At 43.6% G+C, this 14,693-nt stretch overlaps 1 protein-coding gene across 2 annotated transcripts in view; it reads right to left on the bottom strand.

The window, feature by feature from the left end:
• AEBP2 (AE binding protein 2) overlaps positions 1 to 4,617 on the bottom strand; it is a 68,967-nt gene extending 64,350 nt beyond the window's left edge. The window contains exon 1 of one of the 2 annotated variants that reach the window (XM_075897833.1): positions 3,874 to 4,617. In XM_075897833.1, coding sequence (XP_075753948.1) covers positions 3,874 to 4,427 — 554 coding nt within the window. In that variant the 5' untranslated portion in view covers positions 4,428 to 4,617. The remainder of the gene's footprint in view (positions 1 to 3,873) is intronic. The other variant, XM_075897841.1, reaches the window with a different exon arrangement.
• Positions 4,618 to 14,693: the final 10,076 nt, after the last annotated feature.

Raw genomic sequence — 14,693 nt, 5'->3', positions numbered from 1 at the left:
ATCTCTGCATGCAAATTAGCTGTAAAATGAGGGTGGTGATTGGTTGAATTACCACAGCTATCACAAGTCTGAGCACCGGACATATCAGAAATACATGCTTTGTTGTCACAGGTGTAATTCATAAAGTCAAAATGGCTGAAAACTTAGAAACTGGATGGTAACAGAATCCCAGTAACAAATGAGTGTGGTGATATTCTGACTCCTCGCCCCCTCCAAAAAAAAAAAAAAAAAAAAGTCCATAACCATGTATGTAGGTTTTTTCATTGCTTCACAATGCCTCAAATATTTCAGGCTACAGTTTGACATAAAGACATGTGACAATCCTAATGAATTAGGTACATTTCTGCTGCTCAGAAGGAGAAAGATTTCAATTGAATATTAAAATCTTAAATAAGACCATCCATATATTTAGATATTACTTTATAATACTTTCATACTAGTGCATTCAATTGTTCTCTCAAAAAGCAGGAGAATTAACTACTTTTGAATTTTTGTATTACTGTATGTCTGGATTTTATTAATTAGAATGCTAACACTCACCCAAATTCTGAAATAGTGACCCTCTCAACTTTTTCCTAACCCATTCGAACCTTCAGAGAAAAAGTATGGCAAAAACATACCTTAAAGGGCAATCATACTGTTACCAGACATAGGCTGTGGCAGATGTTAAAAAGGATCCCTCACCAACACCATCACTCCACTAACCCCTTCCTCCTTTAAAAAAGGGGTTATTAAATTCAAGCTTCTCAGAGCTTCATAGGTGAAAGCCAGAACCTTCACTCAGAAGTCAGCAGGTAGTCAGTGAAGATCACAGTGCATGGACGGGTGTTAAGTTCTCTATGTGCTACACCAGTAAATAAACAGGATGCCTCATTTTGCTATGGCTGCACTTTCCAAATGATTTTGAGGTGTACCCCATGTAAACATTATTACTAATACAATCTAGGGGGAAACACTGTAGCAAGGCATAGATTAAGAAAAAAAAGGTTTTAACTTTCCTGCCAAAATGAACATGACAACAGCTAGAGAAAGGGTAGAGGAAAAATATGGATCCTATTATGCAGCAAATAAGTCACAAAAGAGAAATCCAGCCTTCCTTTCCACTGCTCTCCTAACTCTGTTGCTTATCTAAGTTGAGTCTCTCTCTCTCACTAAAGATGTAAATGACTACTCAAGTAGTTGACTACTTGACAAGCTTAGACTTACGAGGTAGTCGAGTCAAATGATGACTACTTGCTTCCCACCCTCCTTGCTGCTTCTCTATGGGGGGGGGGGGGGAGCTGAGGCAGCAGAAGCTGGTGCTGAGGTTGAGAGGCAGAACTGCAGCAATCTTGGAACCAGAGCGAACTAGGACTACTCAATCTCATAACACGCCAGCTCTGGGAGCCACCCACATGGCGACTCTGCCTTTTAAATGTAGTAAGAGCCACCTGGCTCTTACTACATTTAAAAGGCAGAGGAGCAGCCATCCGGGACCCAGCACAAGCCAGGACTACTAAATCCTAGCTTGCACCAAGTTCTGGACCTACCCCCACTGCAGCTCTGCAGTTTAAATGTAGGAGGAGCCAGGCTGCCTGCATGGCTGGCTCTTATTACATTTAAACGGCAGAGCTGCAGCAGGGCCCCTTACTGACTAACCGGGTACTCGAAACAAATTGTACTGAATACACAATTAGTCAAGTACCCACTTCTTAATATCCTTAACTTGCACCAGGCTAGTTAGCTCGTATCTGTGTTCCAGTATCTACTAGGCCAGGAGATAGTCGAGATAGTCACTCAAACACATGAAGTGGTTTTTACATTAGATTAAAAAAAACACCAAATATTGCTAGACATTGTAGTAAAATTGTGTGGATTGGCAATACTGATTTTTCATATTTTAAAGCCCCAAACTCCCAGATTCTATGCAATTTAAATGAGAATCTCATTTAAAAAGTTTCTAGCATTCCACTTTGAAAAAGGAATGAAAACATGACACCAATACATACTAAAAGCATATGACGCAGAAGGTAAATGCAAAGCACCCAAAATATTGTTTCTTAAATCATCAGGATTTTCAAGTCAATTCTATGATTTGGAGGTGGCTGATTTGAACACTAGAGGTTGTCAATACTCAAATATACTGACATCAATCTCATCTGCTACTTTTCTGCAGTATTTGAACGGACATTTTAAGCTTTTCTTCAACTAAGCTTTTAACATAGTTTGGTTGTCGTCGTGCCCCACGCGCGCACACACACTATCATGTCCTGTTAGGAGTGATAAAAACACAGCACATTATAAACCTAAATAAATAACTTTTCAAATGCTACTAAGAACCTTACTGTTTTGTCATTTGCTCCTCTATATGAACAAATAAACCAGATTTCTCCACTTAAGTAAAATTAAAAACATATTTATGTAAAAATAATAATGGGCAATGATCTATACATGTGTCAAGGACACAAAGCACCACATATAATCAAAGTTACAGAATCATTAAGCCATTCTGAAACTCATTAAGCAGCTCCAGAAGAGAGTTGGACTAGTAAAGTGACTCAAGTAACTAATTTAGCATTTCTTATTCTATTTGCCTATCACTTAGTTTGTGTGGTAGCACTTGACAGTCAATGAGCTGCTAGTTTTATGTTTTTGAACTTAAATCATGCCAAAACAGTATTTTTAAATATTCAGTTCTGCACGCTAAGTTCATTGTTCATTTACAAAAAGGAATTAACTAAAGATTTAGTGTAAAAGATAAATCTATATAGGAATCGAAAAAGTTCATCCTTCTTTGGATTCAGTTACATACATATTTCAAGTCCTGAAAAAATTGTAAAGATCACTACACCAAGAAGAGTTGGTCCACCATACAAATTACCTCACCTACCTTGTCTACTAACTACATGGATTATCAATCTGTGTGGCTTTTAAATGAAGAAAACTAATATTTTACACAGCAAAGATTGGTACACGAGGAGGTTTTTCCACATACCAGATAACAATCTATGCTGATCAAGTAAACTAAAATTTCCCCCCTACAGTTAGACAGGCTGCTTCTTTATGTTCTCTCTGTAATACATGGAGAACACCTTTAGCACTTGATCTTTGAGGTTTAGATCCTGCTGTTTGCATTTTAAACACAAAATACAACTAGAGACACTTGAAAGTATTTTGAAAGAGATATTAGCATCCCAGGAAACAGTAGTTAAACTCTACTATTTAAAGGCTGGGCTTCTTGCACACCAAACTAGGAAGGAACCAAATCGAGTGGCTATCAAAATAAGTTAATGATTTCTATACGGCAAGAAATCTCACCTGACCAGAGATTTTTCCCGAAAAACTTTCAGGAAGAAACAAAGATTTTAAGACCAAATAGATATCTGAAAGTATAGAAGTTGTGGACTTTTCTGCTCACTATCATTAAACTTGGCAAGACTAGAATCATTCAGGAGAGAGCACTAACCATGCAAAAAATCAGCATGCAAATAAAAGTATCGAGACCTCTCTTCCGTCTGCTGGGTCAGTTCAGGAGGAATACACAACCCACCTGGCGGCTCCTAACCCTTACTCTCGGTTCTAGGAAATCCCCACCCATCCCTTCCTGTACTGGCTGCCTACTGCCCCAGACTGGGAGATGGGGCAGGAGTGTGGGTGACGGTGGCTTGGTGTTGCTCCATGTCTCTCTGGGCTAAGAGAGGTGAATTTCGAGGAGCTCTTGTGTGCCGGAGGCCCAGGAGATGGCGTCTCAGGGCCCCTATCCCGTGCGGGATTTCAAGGGTGAATCCTGGCTGAGGGAAGAGCTGGAGGGCCGAGGATCCCAAGCCCCGGCCGCGGAGCAACCGCAGGGCTGTGGCTACCCCCAGCCTGCCGAGGCGCGGGGCCCGCACTGACCTGTCCTCCGAGTCCATCCGGCTCAGGGGTTCCCCGTCCGAGGACATCTCCAGGCTCCCGCGCCGGCCCCCCGAAGTGGCGCTACAGCTGCTGCTGCCGCTGCCGCCCCCTCCGCCCGTGCCGTAGCCTTCGTCCCCGCCGCTGGACACGCTGCTGCTGCTGCTACCGCCGCCGCGGCCCAGCCCGTCCTCCTGGCTGCCCCGCGGGCCCTTGGGCTCCTCCTTGGCGTCGGCCTCGCTGCTGCCGCCGGGGCTGAGCGAGCGGGTCTCGTCGCTGCAGCAGCCGCTGCTGGTGCTGCTGCTCCCCACCAGGCTGCTCGCCTCCTCCTCGCCGCCTTCCTCCTCCTCCTCCTCCTCGTCCTCCCCGTCCCCGGCCTGGCTGGCGCTCTCCGGGCTGGGCTCCGACATGCTCTCGGCCTCGCCGGGCAGCAGCAGCAGCGCCTCGGACTCCGCCGCCGCCGCCGCCCCGGCCGCCTCCTCCTCCTCCTCGCCCGCCGCCGCCTCGCCGGGCAGCAGCCCCTCCGGCTCCGCCATGTCGCTGAGAGCGGCCGCCATGGCGCCGCCGAGCCGCTGCCGCCGCCGCCGCCTGGGTCGCTCGCTCGCTCCGCCGCCGCCTCTCGCCCGCACAATCGCGCAGCAGAAGCGAGCGAGCCGCAGAGGGGAGGGGCCGCCGCACGCGCTACGGAGCCCGCCCGGGGACAAAAAACCGGAGCTGGGAGGGTGAAGCGCCCGCGGCGTCGGTGCGGGGGAGGAATTGAGGACTCGAAGCTGCTTAGGAGCGGGCAGAACCAAACGGGGAGGGGGGGGAAGAGGAGCGAGTGGGCAGAACCAAATGTGGTGGGGGGCGCTGAGGCGGGCAGGGAAGGGAGGGGGAGTGCTGAGTGGACACGAGGCTGGGCGGGAGTCAGGGCTCCAGGCTTCTCTCTGTTGGCTCTTCCAGAGAACGGGCCCTCCCTGCCTTCACCCCTTCCAGGCGCTGTGGGTCAGGCTAGGGGTGCCCCCCCCCACACTTCAATAAAGCTATGTTTGCACTGGTGGGTTCTTGCACAAGAACCGGCAGAGCATCCACACGGCCCGCCCGCTCTTGTGCAAGGCTTACCCTGCGGCATTGGGCTTCTCGCAAGAGCTACACTCTTTTCTAACAAGTGTAAGCCCTCTTGCGCAAGAGGGCAGTGTGGACGCGGACGCGCGGCAGGGTTTTCTTGCGCAAGAGAGCATCCACACTGCCATGGATGCCCTCGCACAAAAGCATGTGGCAGCGTGGACGTGTTCTTGCACCAGAACCCCCCTGTACAGACAGAGCCTATGGGTTTTCATAAGATAAGACTTTCCGTACATCATTGGGCACTTGTGCAAATCCATCCCACTCTTAACGTTGCACGCACCCTGCCCTACCATGTGCATGGGGGGATGTGCCCCTGGACGAGAGCAGTAGCACGCCCCCAAAAGAAGATGGTGCTCTTTCCACAGCACTTAAGGGAGATAGGGCCTGAGGAACCCCAAGTGGGTGTGAGCCCTAGTCTGAGTGAGAGAGCTTTCAACTAGCTAACTTGTAACAGGCCCTAAGGTACTCCACGTTCACGTGAGTCATCTCAGAGGAGATACTGGTTGACATTCCTTGCTGTTGGCAAATATTACAAATCATCTTGCGGAAACTGTGGCAGGTTTGGTCTTTAGTGAATTAAAGGAGGCCCTGTGAACTTGTGATGTACACCCTACCTTTCCCTGATTAGTAAGTGTTTTAAGGGAAACACTGACAAAAAACTTTTTATTCAAATGGAAACCCATTGCTACCTTGGACAGAAATTCAGGGAGAGATCTGAATGATTTACCCATATGAAATATTGTACAGAAAAGGTCAACCATGAGAGCTTACATTTTCCCCAAATCTAGCTGATGTAATTGCCATTGTTAAGGATGTTTTCATAGACACATGCAGTAAGTAACAATTTGGTAAGTGCTTAAATGGATGGAGTGAATGCAGCTTACAAAGCCTGTCAGCACAACGTTAAAGTCCAATGAAGGAGGTTCCCTTCATGGGGAGAAAAGCTTGTATAAGGCTCTTTAAAAATGTGATCATAGCGAGGCAGAGAAAAACTTTAGCATTGAAGAGGGGATGGAGTGATGTGTGAACATGGCTCCCAAGTGCACTCTCATAGATAGTTTCAAGTGCTTAATAGAGTATAAATAGTCCAAGAATTAGGGGTCTGGGAATCAATAGGTTGTAATTTACATTCTCATCAAATCTGAATCTTTTGTACTTAACAGCCTATGTTAGTCTGGAAACTTTTCTACTGTAGATCAAATGTTCTGGACATCAGAGAAACATGATCTCTCTGTGTCTGATCTCCAGTAAGTAGCCAAGCTGTGAGTGTGAGGAAGAGGGAGGATGGATGTAGAGATAAGATGCTCCCATAGTTTTGAGGTATTAAATCTGGTCAAATTTAAAAGGTTTTAGTGACTGAAATGATAAGAGCATCAATTCCAGGAGGTACCAAAACTACCTGAGCCAAGTAGTTGCTATTACTATCTTGTGTTATCTTTCTGAGCATGCTAGGACTCAGAGGGATTTGAGGGTAAGCATACATCATCCATAGGAAGCATTGAGTGAGGAATGCATCAGACAGGAATCCTGGGCTTAGACCTCCTTTGGAATAGAAATAGATACATTTCATCTTCTTGGGCTGTTGGAAATAGGTCTACAAAAGGATGACCCAGCACTTGGAAGATTTGATGGATAACAGAATCCTCGATCATCCACTCACAGCTTGACAAAAAATATCTTCTAGAGCATTCTCTACATCAAAGGGATCCTCCCTGCCCATTTATATAACATGTTTCCAGTTATAACTTGAATGGTCAGTCCATGGACAATTGGTAGGAATGCAAAAGTCTCTGTGAACCACTTTGGGCCCTGCAATATTCATATGTAGTCAGGTATCCTCATGGGTCTGGAGAACTGGAGCCTGATAATGGTCCAGATATGCTCCCTATCTCAGCAGGGACATGTCTATCACTAAGGGGGCAGAAGTGGATAAAAAGGGGGGAAAGATCTTTCACACTCCTAATGATAGACATTGTCATTGAATCAGAGGCTGAATTCAGAGGCATCCATTGCTGCGTGGAGGGTCATCCTGGCTACCAGCTGTTCATCAGCAATCAAAGATTTAAACTCCAGTCTGTTCTCCAGGGAGATGTCAAATCTGAAAATTTAATGTAATTTTAAAAATCAGCACCAGTAACACCTGATAATTAGCAATCCAGAAATACTGGCCAGTAGATGAGTAACTCTTACATCTGAATAAATCTCTGGAAGTTATCTTTCTGTTGCAGTGGGCTTGTTTCACTAACCACCATAACCATTACTAAGTAAGGTAGAGGTGAGTGCAGATACTCAGATCTGACAAATGATACCCAGTACCTCTTAGCTGACTTTTTTAGAAGTCAGAGGTACTGATACAGTTGTTTACCAGATGTGCTTTACTGGCCTTTTGTAATAAGGAGTGACAAACAACCCGGTATGACAGCAAAAAGAATGTCCAAGACCTTGTGTTGTCTCCACCAGTGTTGCAAGAGAATCAGCTACATGTTTGAGCAGATGCTCTTGTAGATGTGTGGAAGCTCTTGTAGATGTGTGGATGAGAAAGTATAGATCGAACCATTGCCTCATCAAGGGATGATGTTAATACAGTGTCTGGCTTTGACTCATTTCCTGTCTGGGGCTGGGAGGACTGCTTCTGTACCTAGAGGAGGAGGTTGATGGTGCAGAAACATAGTATCTTGTTTGTGAAGATCCCAGAGGTTCAAGAAAGGCCATGATTAAATGTTACATGGAACAGCACCTGACACCCAGGGAAAAGAGTATCAGGACTCAGGGCAGATGTCTACTTTTATATCCCTGTATAATCTAGGCGTTTATGAAACTAGGCAATTTCAGACTCATAAGAATAAAGCGAGGGGCCCATTACTGAATATAGAGGGGATCCCTGCTTTGTTGGGAATCTGATGAAGAAAGAGAGCATTCTCTGTCTAAGAGGTAGGGCCTGCTAATTAACAGATTTGTTTGAAAATCTTTGGAAAATTTAAACTATCCATGTATATTTGTGGAAGATACAATGTATTATTTATACAAAACAGAGACAGAGATCCCTGCTGTAAGCGAGAAATGGAATCTGTCCTTAATTATGGAGCTGCTAGCAACACCTCTGTTAGTTCTTCTCGCAGAATTGCCAAGAAAGAGTTATACAACAAAAATGTGAGTAGGCCATCCAGCAGATGGGGCAATTTTGTGTGTGTACATTAGCCAGTAAATCACTATAGTTTCAGAGATTATACTTCAAACTAACTGCCTATGGGAAGTCGTACTCTGCATTTGCTGGATTTAAAGCATTTGTTTTTCAAAGACAAAAAGAAAAGAAGACTTTTCATGCTGCAAAACCAGCATGAAAACATTAAAGTCCAGCTGAACTGTACAATTGTAGAATCACTCAAAAAACCCCTCAGAGTACTTACCGTGTGCCTCATAGTAGTCCAGATTGTGACCTTTTTTGTTTGAAAAGACCTGCTAAATTTTTCAAAACTTTGTGTATGTGTACATTTTGTAAAACCAAAATACTGATGAAAGTACAAAAATCCATTTAAGTGTGTATTTGTTAAAAATTCTCTCTACTTTATAGCCGTTCTGGTGAAAGCCCTTTCCCTCTATAGCCCTCGTAATTTAGGATAGGCTTCTTGCCTCCCACTTCTAAATTATCATTAGAAAATTTCCCTTTCTCTTGACACACTTTCTGTGGCCTACATTTTGTAGAGCCTGAGAAACTTACAATATTTTATTCATTTTCAGAACCCACTTATGAGATAGAAAGTAGGGATGTTAAATATAATTAGCTAATTGAATAGTCAATGGTATTTCCATCGACTGTTCGATTAGTTGATAAGGACTAGCATGACATTCTGCCTTTGAAATGTACAAGAGACACTGCAGGAACTCTTGTACATTTCAGCTGGGCCTCTTGTACTTTTCAAAGTGGACTCCTCCCTGATCCTGAACTCCATGTGGCATTTCAATCTCTGGGGCTCTTGCACATTTCAAAGCGGAAGCGCTGCATGGAGCCCAGGATCAGCGGGGAGTCTGCTTTGAAACCCTCTCTCCCTCTCCCCCCCTCCCGCTGCCTCTTTGTGATAGAAGCAGCAGCTGAGGAAAGCAATTAGTCAACTAGTGTGTCAACTATCCGATAACCTTTTGCTTTTCAGATAGTTGATTAGTCGCTTACATCCCTAGTCCATTGTACAGATGGGGAACTGAGGCACAGAAGCACAAAGATACATGCCCAAGGGAGTATGTGGCAAAATGGGATCCTGAATCCAAGTCTCCCAAGTATTCACCTAGGGCTCTAACCCCTGAACAATTCTTCATTTCTTCTTCTTTCTCTCTATTTTGTGACTGCAATGTTTCACGCTGTAATTATTTGTAATAACCAATTTTGTAACTTAAATTTGTATGGCATTTTATGATATAGTGGTCAGACAGTGTTTCTCAACCATTTTTTTAATAAAGTACCCCCTTTTAAAAACAATTAGAAGTACTCCCAGTACCTACAGTTTTCAGACACACATTTTTTTTCTACCGTTGCAACACATTTGTTTAAACAACTTAATCGTAGCTGGACGGGTGATGACATTTTTGGGTGTAAAAAGTACAAAAATAATAAAAGTGCTATAAAACAAAAATTCGGTTTTCTCCAAATTTCAGTTGTGTTGATGTACCCCCTCTGAATTCTCTTGAGTAACCCTGAGGGTACTCGTACCACTGATTGAGAAACACTGGGTCTGAGAAATTCTGTAGAAAGTTTGTTTCTATAATCTGTCAATAATGATAGACTGTGGATATCAATATACTTATGAATGGGGCCACCAGGACTAGCTTAGACTTGCTAGGATCCGGGGCTGAAGCCAGAGCCCTACTCCCAAGACTGAAAAAGCCTGAGGGCTTCCGCCATGGGAAGTGGGGCTCATGTTGCAGACCCTCTGCCTGGGGCTGGAGCCCTGGAGCTTAGCTTTGGCCCCACTGTGGTGAGGCTCGGGTTTGTGTTCTCTCTCCCCCCCTCCCCCCCCACTCCAGCTAAGTGGGGCCTGGGTGTATTTAGGCTGCAGTCTCCCCTCTTGGGATTGTGAAGTAATTTTTGTTGTCAGAAGAGGATCATGGTGTGGTGAAGTTGGAGATCCCTTGCTCTAGAAATCAATTAAAAACCTCTGGCTGGCCCATGCCTACTGATTCAGGCCCATGGGGCACAAGCTAAGTGGTCTAAGTGAGGTGTGGTTGTATGGTGCTTCAGCTGGAGCCCTGGCTCTGGGACAGGGCTGGGCAAGATGGGGCGCAGGAGCCAGATCCGGCTTGCCTAACACTTTGATCCAGCCCCCAGACTGCATCTGGCTGCCTTCTAATTATATCCTGCTGCACATGGCACCAAATTTCCAGGCAGTGGCTCAGACAGTAGGCTCCTCTTGAAATGGCTCCTGTCTCTCAGTCGTAGCACTATCTTTAAATAGCTGCACAACCCCAGGCGGCTGTCAGGCAATGAGGTAGTGGTAGGGCCAGGAGCTGCGAGCCCTTTTCTGTGTTTTTAATTCAAATCTTGCAGCCCCAGACAACTCTGAGGGGAAGTTAATCCCCAGCTCCACCTCTTCCAGCCCAGGCCCTGCCCCCTTCCAGGGGTGGAGCCGACCCATGACCACATTGCAAAATTCATTAAGTGGCCCTCCTACAAAAATTATTGCCCACCCCTGCTCTATGCCTGATCCCAGTGAACCCAAGTCAACTGGCATGGGCCAACCACAGATTTTAAATCATGGTGCAGAATATGAGATCCAAATGCTCTTGAACTACAACAAAGTTCAGACCTATACTGAAGCCTCTCTTTATTATGATATCCTCACTAAACAGATACTGTATTCATCTACTGGCATAAATCTATATATTTTAGAAATGGGCATCTGTCTGAGACTGTTTGTTTGAGAAGTCATCCTAAACGATAAGAGCTAGGACCACCAAATTTGGTATGCAGCTTCCTTTTATCATAACAAATTTAAAGCAAGGCCAGGGTTTTCTTGTGCCAGGACAATGGGATATATGTGGAATGTGATTGTTTCTCATCAGATGGAAAAGGAGGTGTGAGATAGCAAGGACAGTTATATTCACGAATGACCATGGGCAGCAGCAAGCACCCCAGCCACATGGAGCAGCTGCTGGCTGACTCCAGTGAGAAGTTGGCAGGTGGTCTGCGTGCTTCCACCCCCCCATGCTGGTCCTAACGGGAAGGCGGTAGGTGGCGAATGTGGACCTTCCCCTTCCTCACCCCAGGCCAGCCCTGAACCTAGGCAACACCAGGTAAGTTTTCTAGTAGGCCATATTTCAAGTAATTCAGATGAGTTTCTCAGAAAGATCACAAACAGCAGACAATTTCACCGTCATGTGCCATTAAAATGTAATCTAGGAGATTATGCATAACATGTTTATCTTCTTAGCCTATAGATTATGTTGTTTCCAGTTTGTAACTCTGATCTTTTCTGTGCTCAAGGACCTATGGTGTATATTGAAATGAAATGAACTTGATAGATTCTGCTTAGCTTTAGAGACAGAGTACTGCTCACTATTTCATTCAAGCAAATCGCAGAGAGAGAGACTGACAAGAACAACCTACTTTTCTGTGTGTGGCATTCACTGAATGTGAAAAGGGCTTCAACAGGATTGAGAAAGTGGCTGTTGTCATGACAGCACTGGGAAGCCAGGGATTGAAAAGCTCTTCATCAGCTCACTGCAGCAATTCTATGCCAATGGAATCGCACTGCCAGTCTGCATACTGAAAACAACAGGGAAATGCCAACTCCTCAAACCTCTCCAGGTTCATTCTTCAAACTTTCCTGGCTCCAAACCTGGGATTTAGTACTTTTGCAAAGATGCTGCATTTTTCAGGCACCCTTTTTTCTTTTGGGGATTTTTAAGAAGAAGAAAATGCCTTATTCTGCTCTTTCGCTGCTTGTTATACCTTTCTCTTCTGGCAAAACTGCATTATACCAGAAAGCAGCTCAAGTCTGTGGAAAACCTTATTCAAATGCTACAATGGTTTGCAATCTGAGTCCATAATATTGCACATTTTACAATCTTAACTACAATTTTCCCTGTTATTGGTGAATAAAGGGAATTAAAAAATAAGATTTCTGTGGATGCATCAGTTGCTTGGGATATCTTCCGACAAGCCTTAGATCTATTTGGTCAATTCTGGCCATTCCTTCGGTAGATAAAATTATTTTCTTTCAGCCTGCAGTTGGCGAGTTTGTCCTCGTATCAACTGGCATGGTATGATCACTACAAGTCACTTCACTTCTGGGGACAGATGAGGCTGTTACTGTTTCAGTGGAGCTTTTGTTTAACTGAAGTGACAGAAAATATGATGCCTAACTAGAAATTTTGTATTGCAGAAAAAAGAAGGTTTTGCTATATGAATATTTGCTGAATTTCCAATACTTGTTTAATTTTAAGTGATGAAACATATAAATCCAAAACTTTGAAAATGTGCATTGTTGCAACAATTACACTAAAACGGATGAATTCTAGCAGAGTAAAGGATTGGGAATTGGGTCCTGGGATCAGATCCTCTCCTCCACTCTGGCACCTTTATGTCTGGTGGAAGAGCAGAAATAATGCAAAGGGATTAAACTCTTGTTTACTTCAGTGGGGCTAGGGTTTCACATCTAGTTTGGGCTCTCAGAAGACTGCCATAGAGCAGGAATTGAGGAAGACAACCACCAGTTTTCTCTCAGAGAACCTCCTCCAAGCCTTTGTGTAGCAATTGTGCTGGGTGATGGCTGAAAGCTGGTGGGTCAAATCAGAGGGGAGATTGCAGCAAATAGCACTGTGAAGAGTCAGCTGCAGCAGCTACTTATAAGTTAGACAAGCCCTCATTATATTGGAGTCTGCAGAGCATCTCATAATTGTGAAACGAGGTTTACCGGAGCGGTTGACAAAGGCTTCCCTTGTTGACCATGCTGCGTCTACACTGCCATGCCGTGCCAGATCAGATGATTGTCGGCACACCGCGGTGGCCATTTTTATTTCAATTAAGTGTGGATTATTTAAATCCCCGCTTCTTTGACTATGCCAAGTAAACTATTTTACATTGCTCCGTCGACGGAGTCATGTAGTCTAGGCGCACCCTAAGAGTACATCTACACTGCACACTTATTTTGAAATAAGCTATTTTGGATTTTTTTCCAAAATAGTTATTTCAAAATAGCACATCTACACTATAGGGAAGCCTCAAAATTAGTCTGAGGTAGACTTCCCTAATGTGAACTTCCTACCTCAATTTAGAGCCCCAGGAGGCACTGGGGAGTAATTACTTGGAATGGCCCTGGGGAGGAGCTAATTTGAAATAGCAGCAGTAGAGCATCCACACTACTGCTCCTCTGAAATAGCTATTTTGGAATAAGCGTTATTTCCCATAGAATGAGGTTTACAGATTTTGAAATAAGCCGTCCGTTATTTCAAAATTATTTCAAAATAACAGAATTGCTGTGTAAATGCCCACGTTGTTATTTTGAAATAATGTATCCTAAAAGGAACAACAGAGAATCTCACCCCTGAAGTCTATAATCAACTACAGGGCCAGATTTAGGGGCAGGCAACCCAAGCAGCAGCTTGAAGTGCTGAGCTTGGAGGGCACTAGGCTTAGGGTGGTGGTTTTTGTTAGTGACAAAAGAGAAAATAGAATGTTTGAAATAAAATGTTTCAGGAATTCCTGATGGATTGATTTTTCACTAACCTCCTACAATGTTCTGGACCTTTGTAGAATCTTGTAGATCCTCCCAGACTTTCTGAGAACTACATTTTTCTTGAATCTCCTAGAATGTTGTCAGCCATGGCCTTGCAGGCATATGAAGGGTGGGGCATCACTAGTTAATGACCTATAAGAAAAAAGGGAAGTGAAATGAGCGTCCGTCTGCAATACTGTGAATTTTATTGTGTAATTGTGAAAGCGTACTTGTATTTTAAGACTTGAAGTTGTGGCATGGGCTACAAATAGAATTTTTAAAAAATAAGGTATTTAGAAGCTTAACAAATGGAGGAGAGGCATTATCTGGTTTAAAGTTTTAAACCATTCAGTGAATGTTGCTATCATATGCACAACACAAAGTATTCTCAGTAAAGTGGGTCTGCTTTTATTTACAAATGCATTTTGTATCATTTACCCTTTTCTAACTGTTTGCTCCAGCAAAAAAAGAAAATGAGCAGATGATAAACTTCAATAATTTTCAGCTATTGTTGAAACATTTAGATATGTATCCTAGTAACTGTTACTCTACAACAGTTCTGTTCCTAGACAGTTCTGTGTCTAAAAATAGCCACCACACTGTTGAAATGCAGAATGAAATCTGGTATTGTGTAAATTATTACTGGGTTGCTATTACAGTGTTCCAAACTTGGAAACAAATTGAGTGTTAATTCTGAAATGTCTTGAGCTAATCATTTGTCAATCTTCATGTCTGGATTTCTAGTCAGACTGTTCAATGTAATGTTGGTTCAATCTTTCACATTTCAGTCTTGAGAAAGAAACATTTTTTTCTGTAGAGATGCAAAAGGTCTATTTTTAGATATATTGTATCATATTGTAACCCAGTTCATGCTAGCAAACTGTCTAGTCTGCAGAAAAGAAACATTTTGATTTACATTTGCTGGTTTGAGAAAATACAAAACAGTTACTGTACAGTAAGGACATGTCATTAATTGAAAAATCATTTTAAGACATTAAGATTTGCTTAAGG

Source organism: Pelodiscus sinensis, chromosome 1, assembly GCF_049634645.1.
Source record: "Pelodiscus sinensis isolate JC-2024 chromosome 1, ASM4963464v1, whole genome shotgun sequence".
Taxonomy (NCBI): domain Eukaryota; kingdom Metazoa; phylum Chordata; order Testudines; family Trionychidae; genus Pelodiscus; species Pelodiscus sinensis.
Note: the sequence above shows the minus strand (reverse complement) of the source record. Positions and strands in the feature narration are given on the sequence as shown.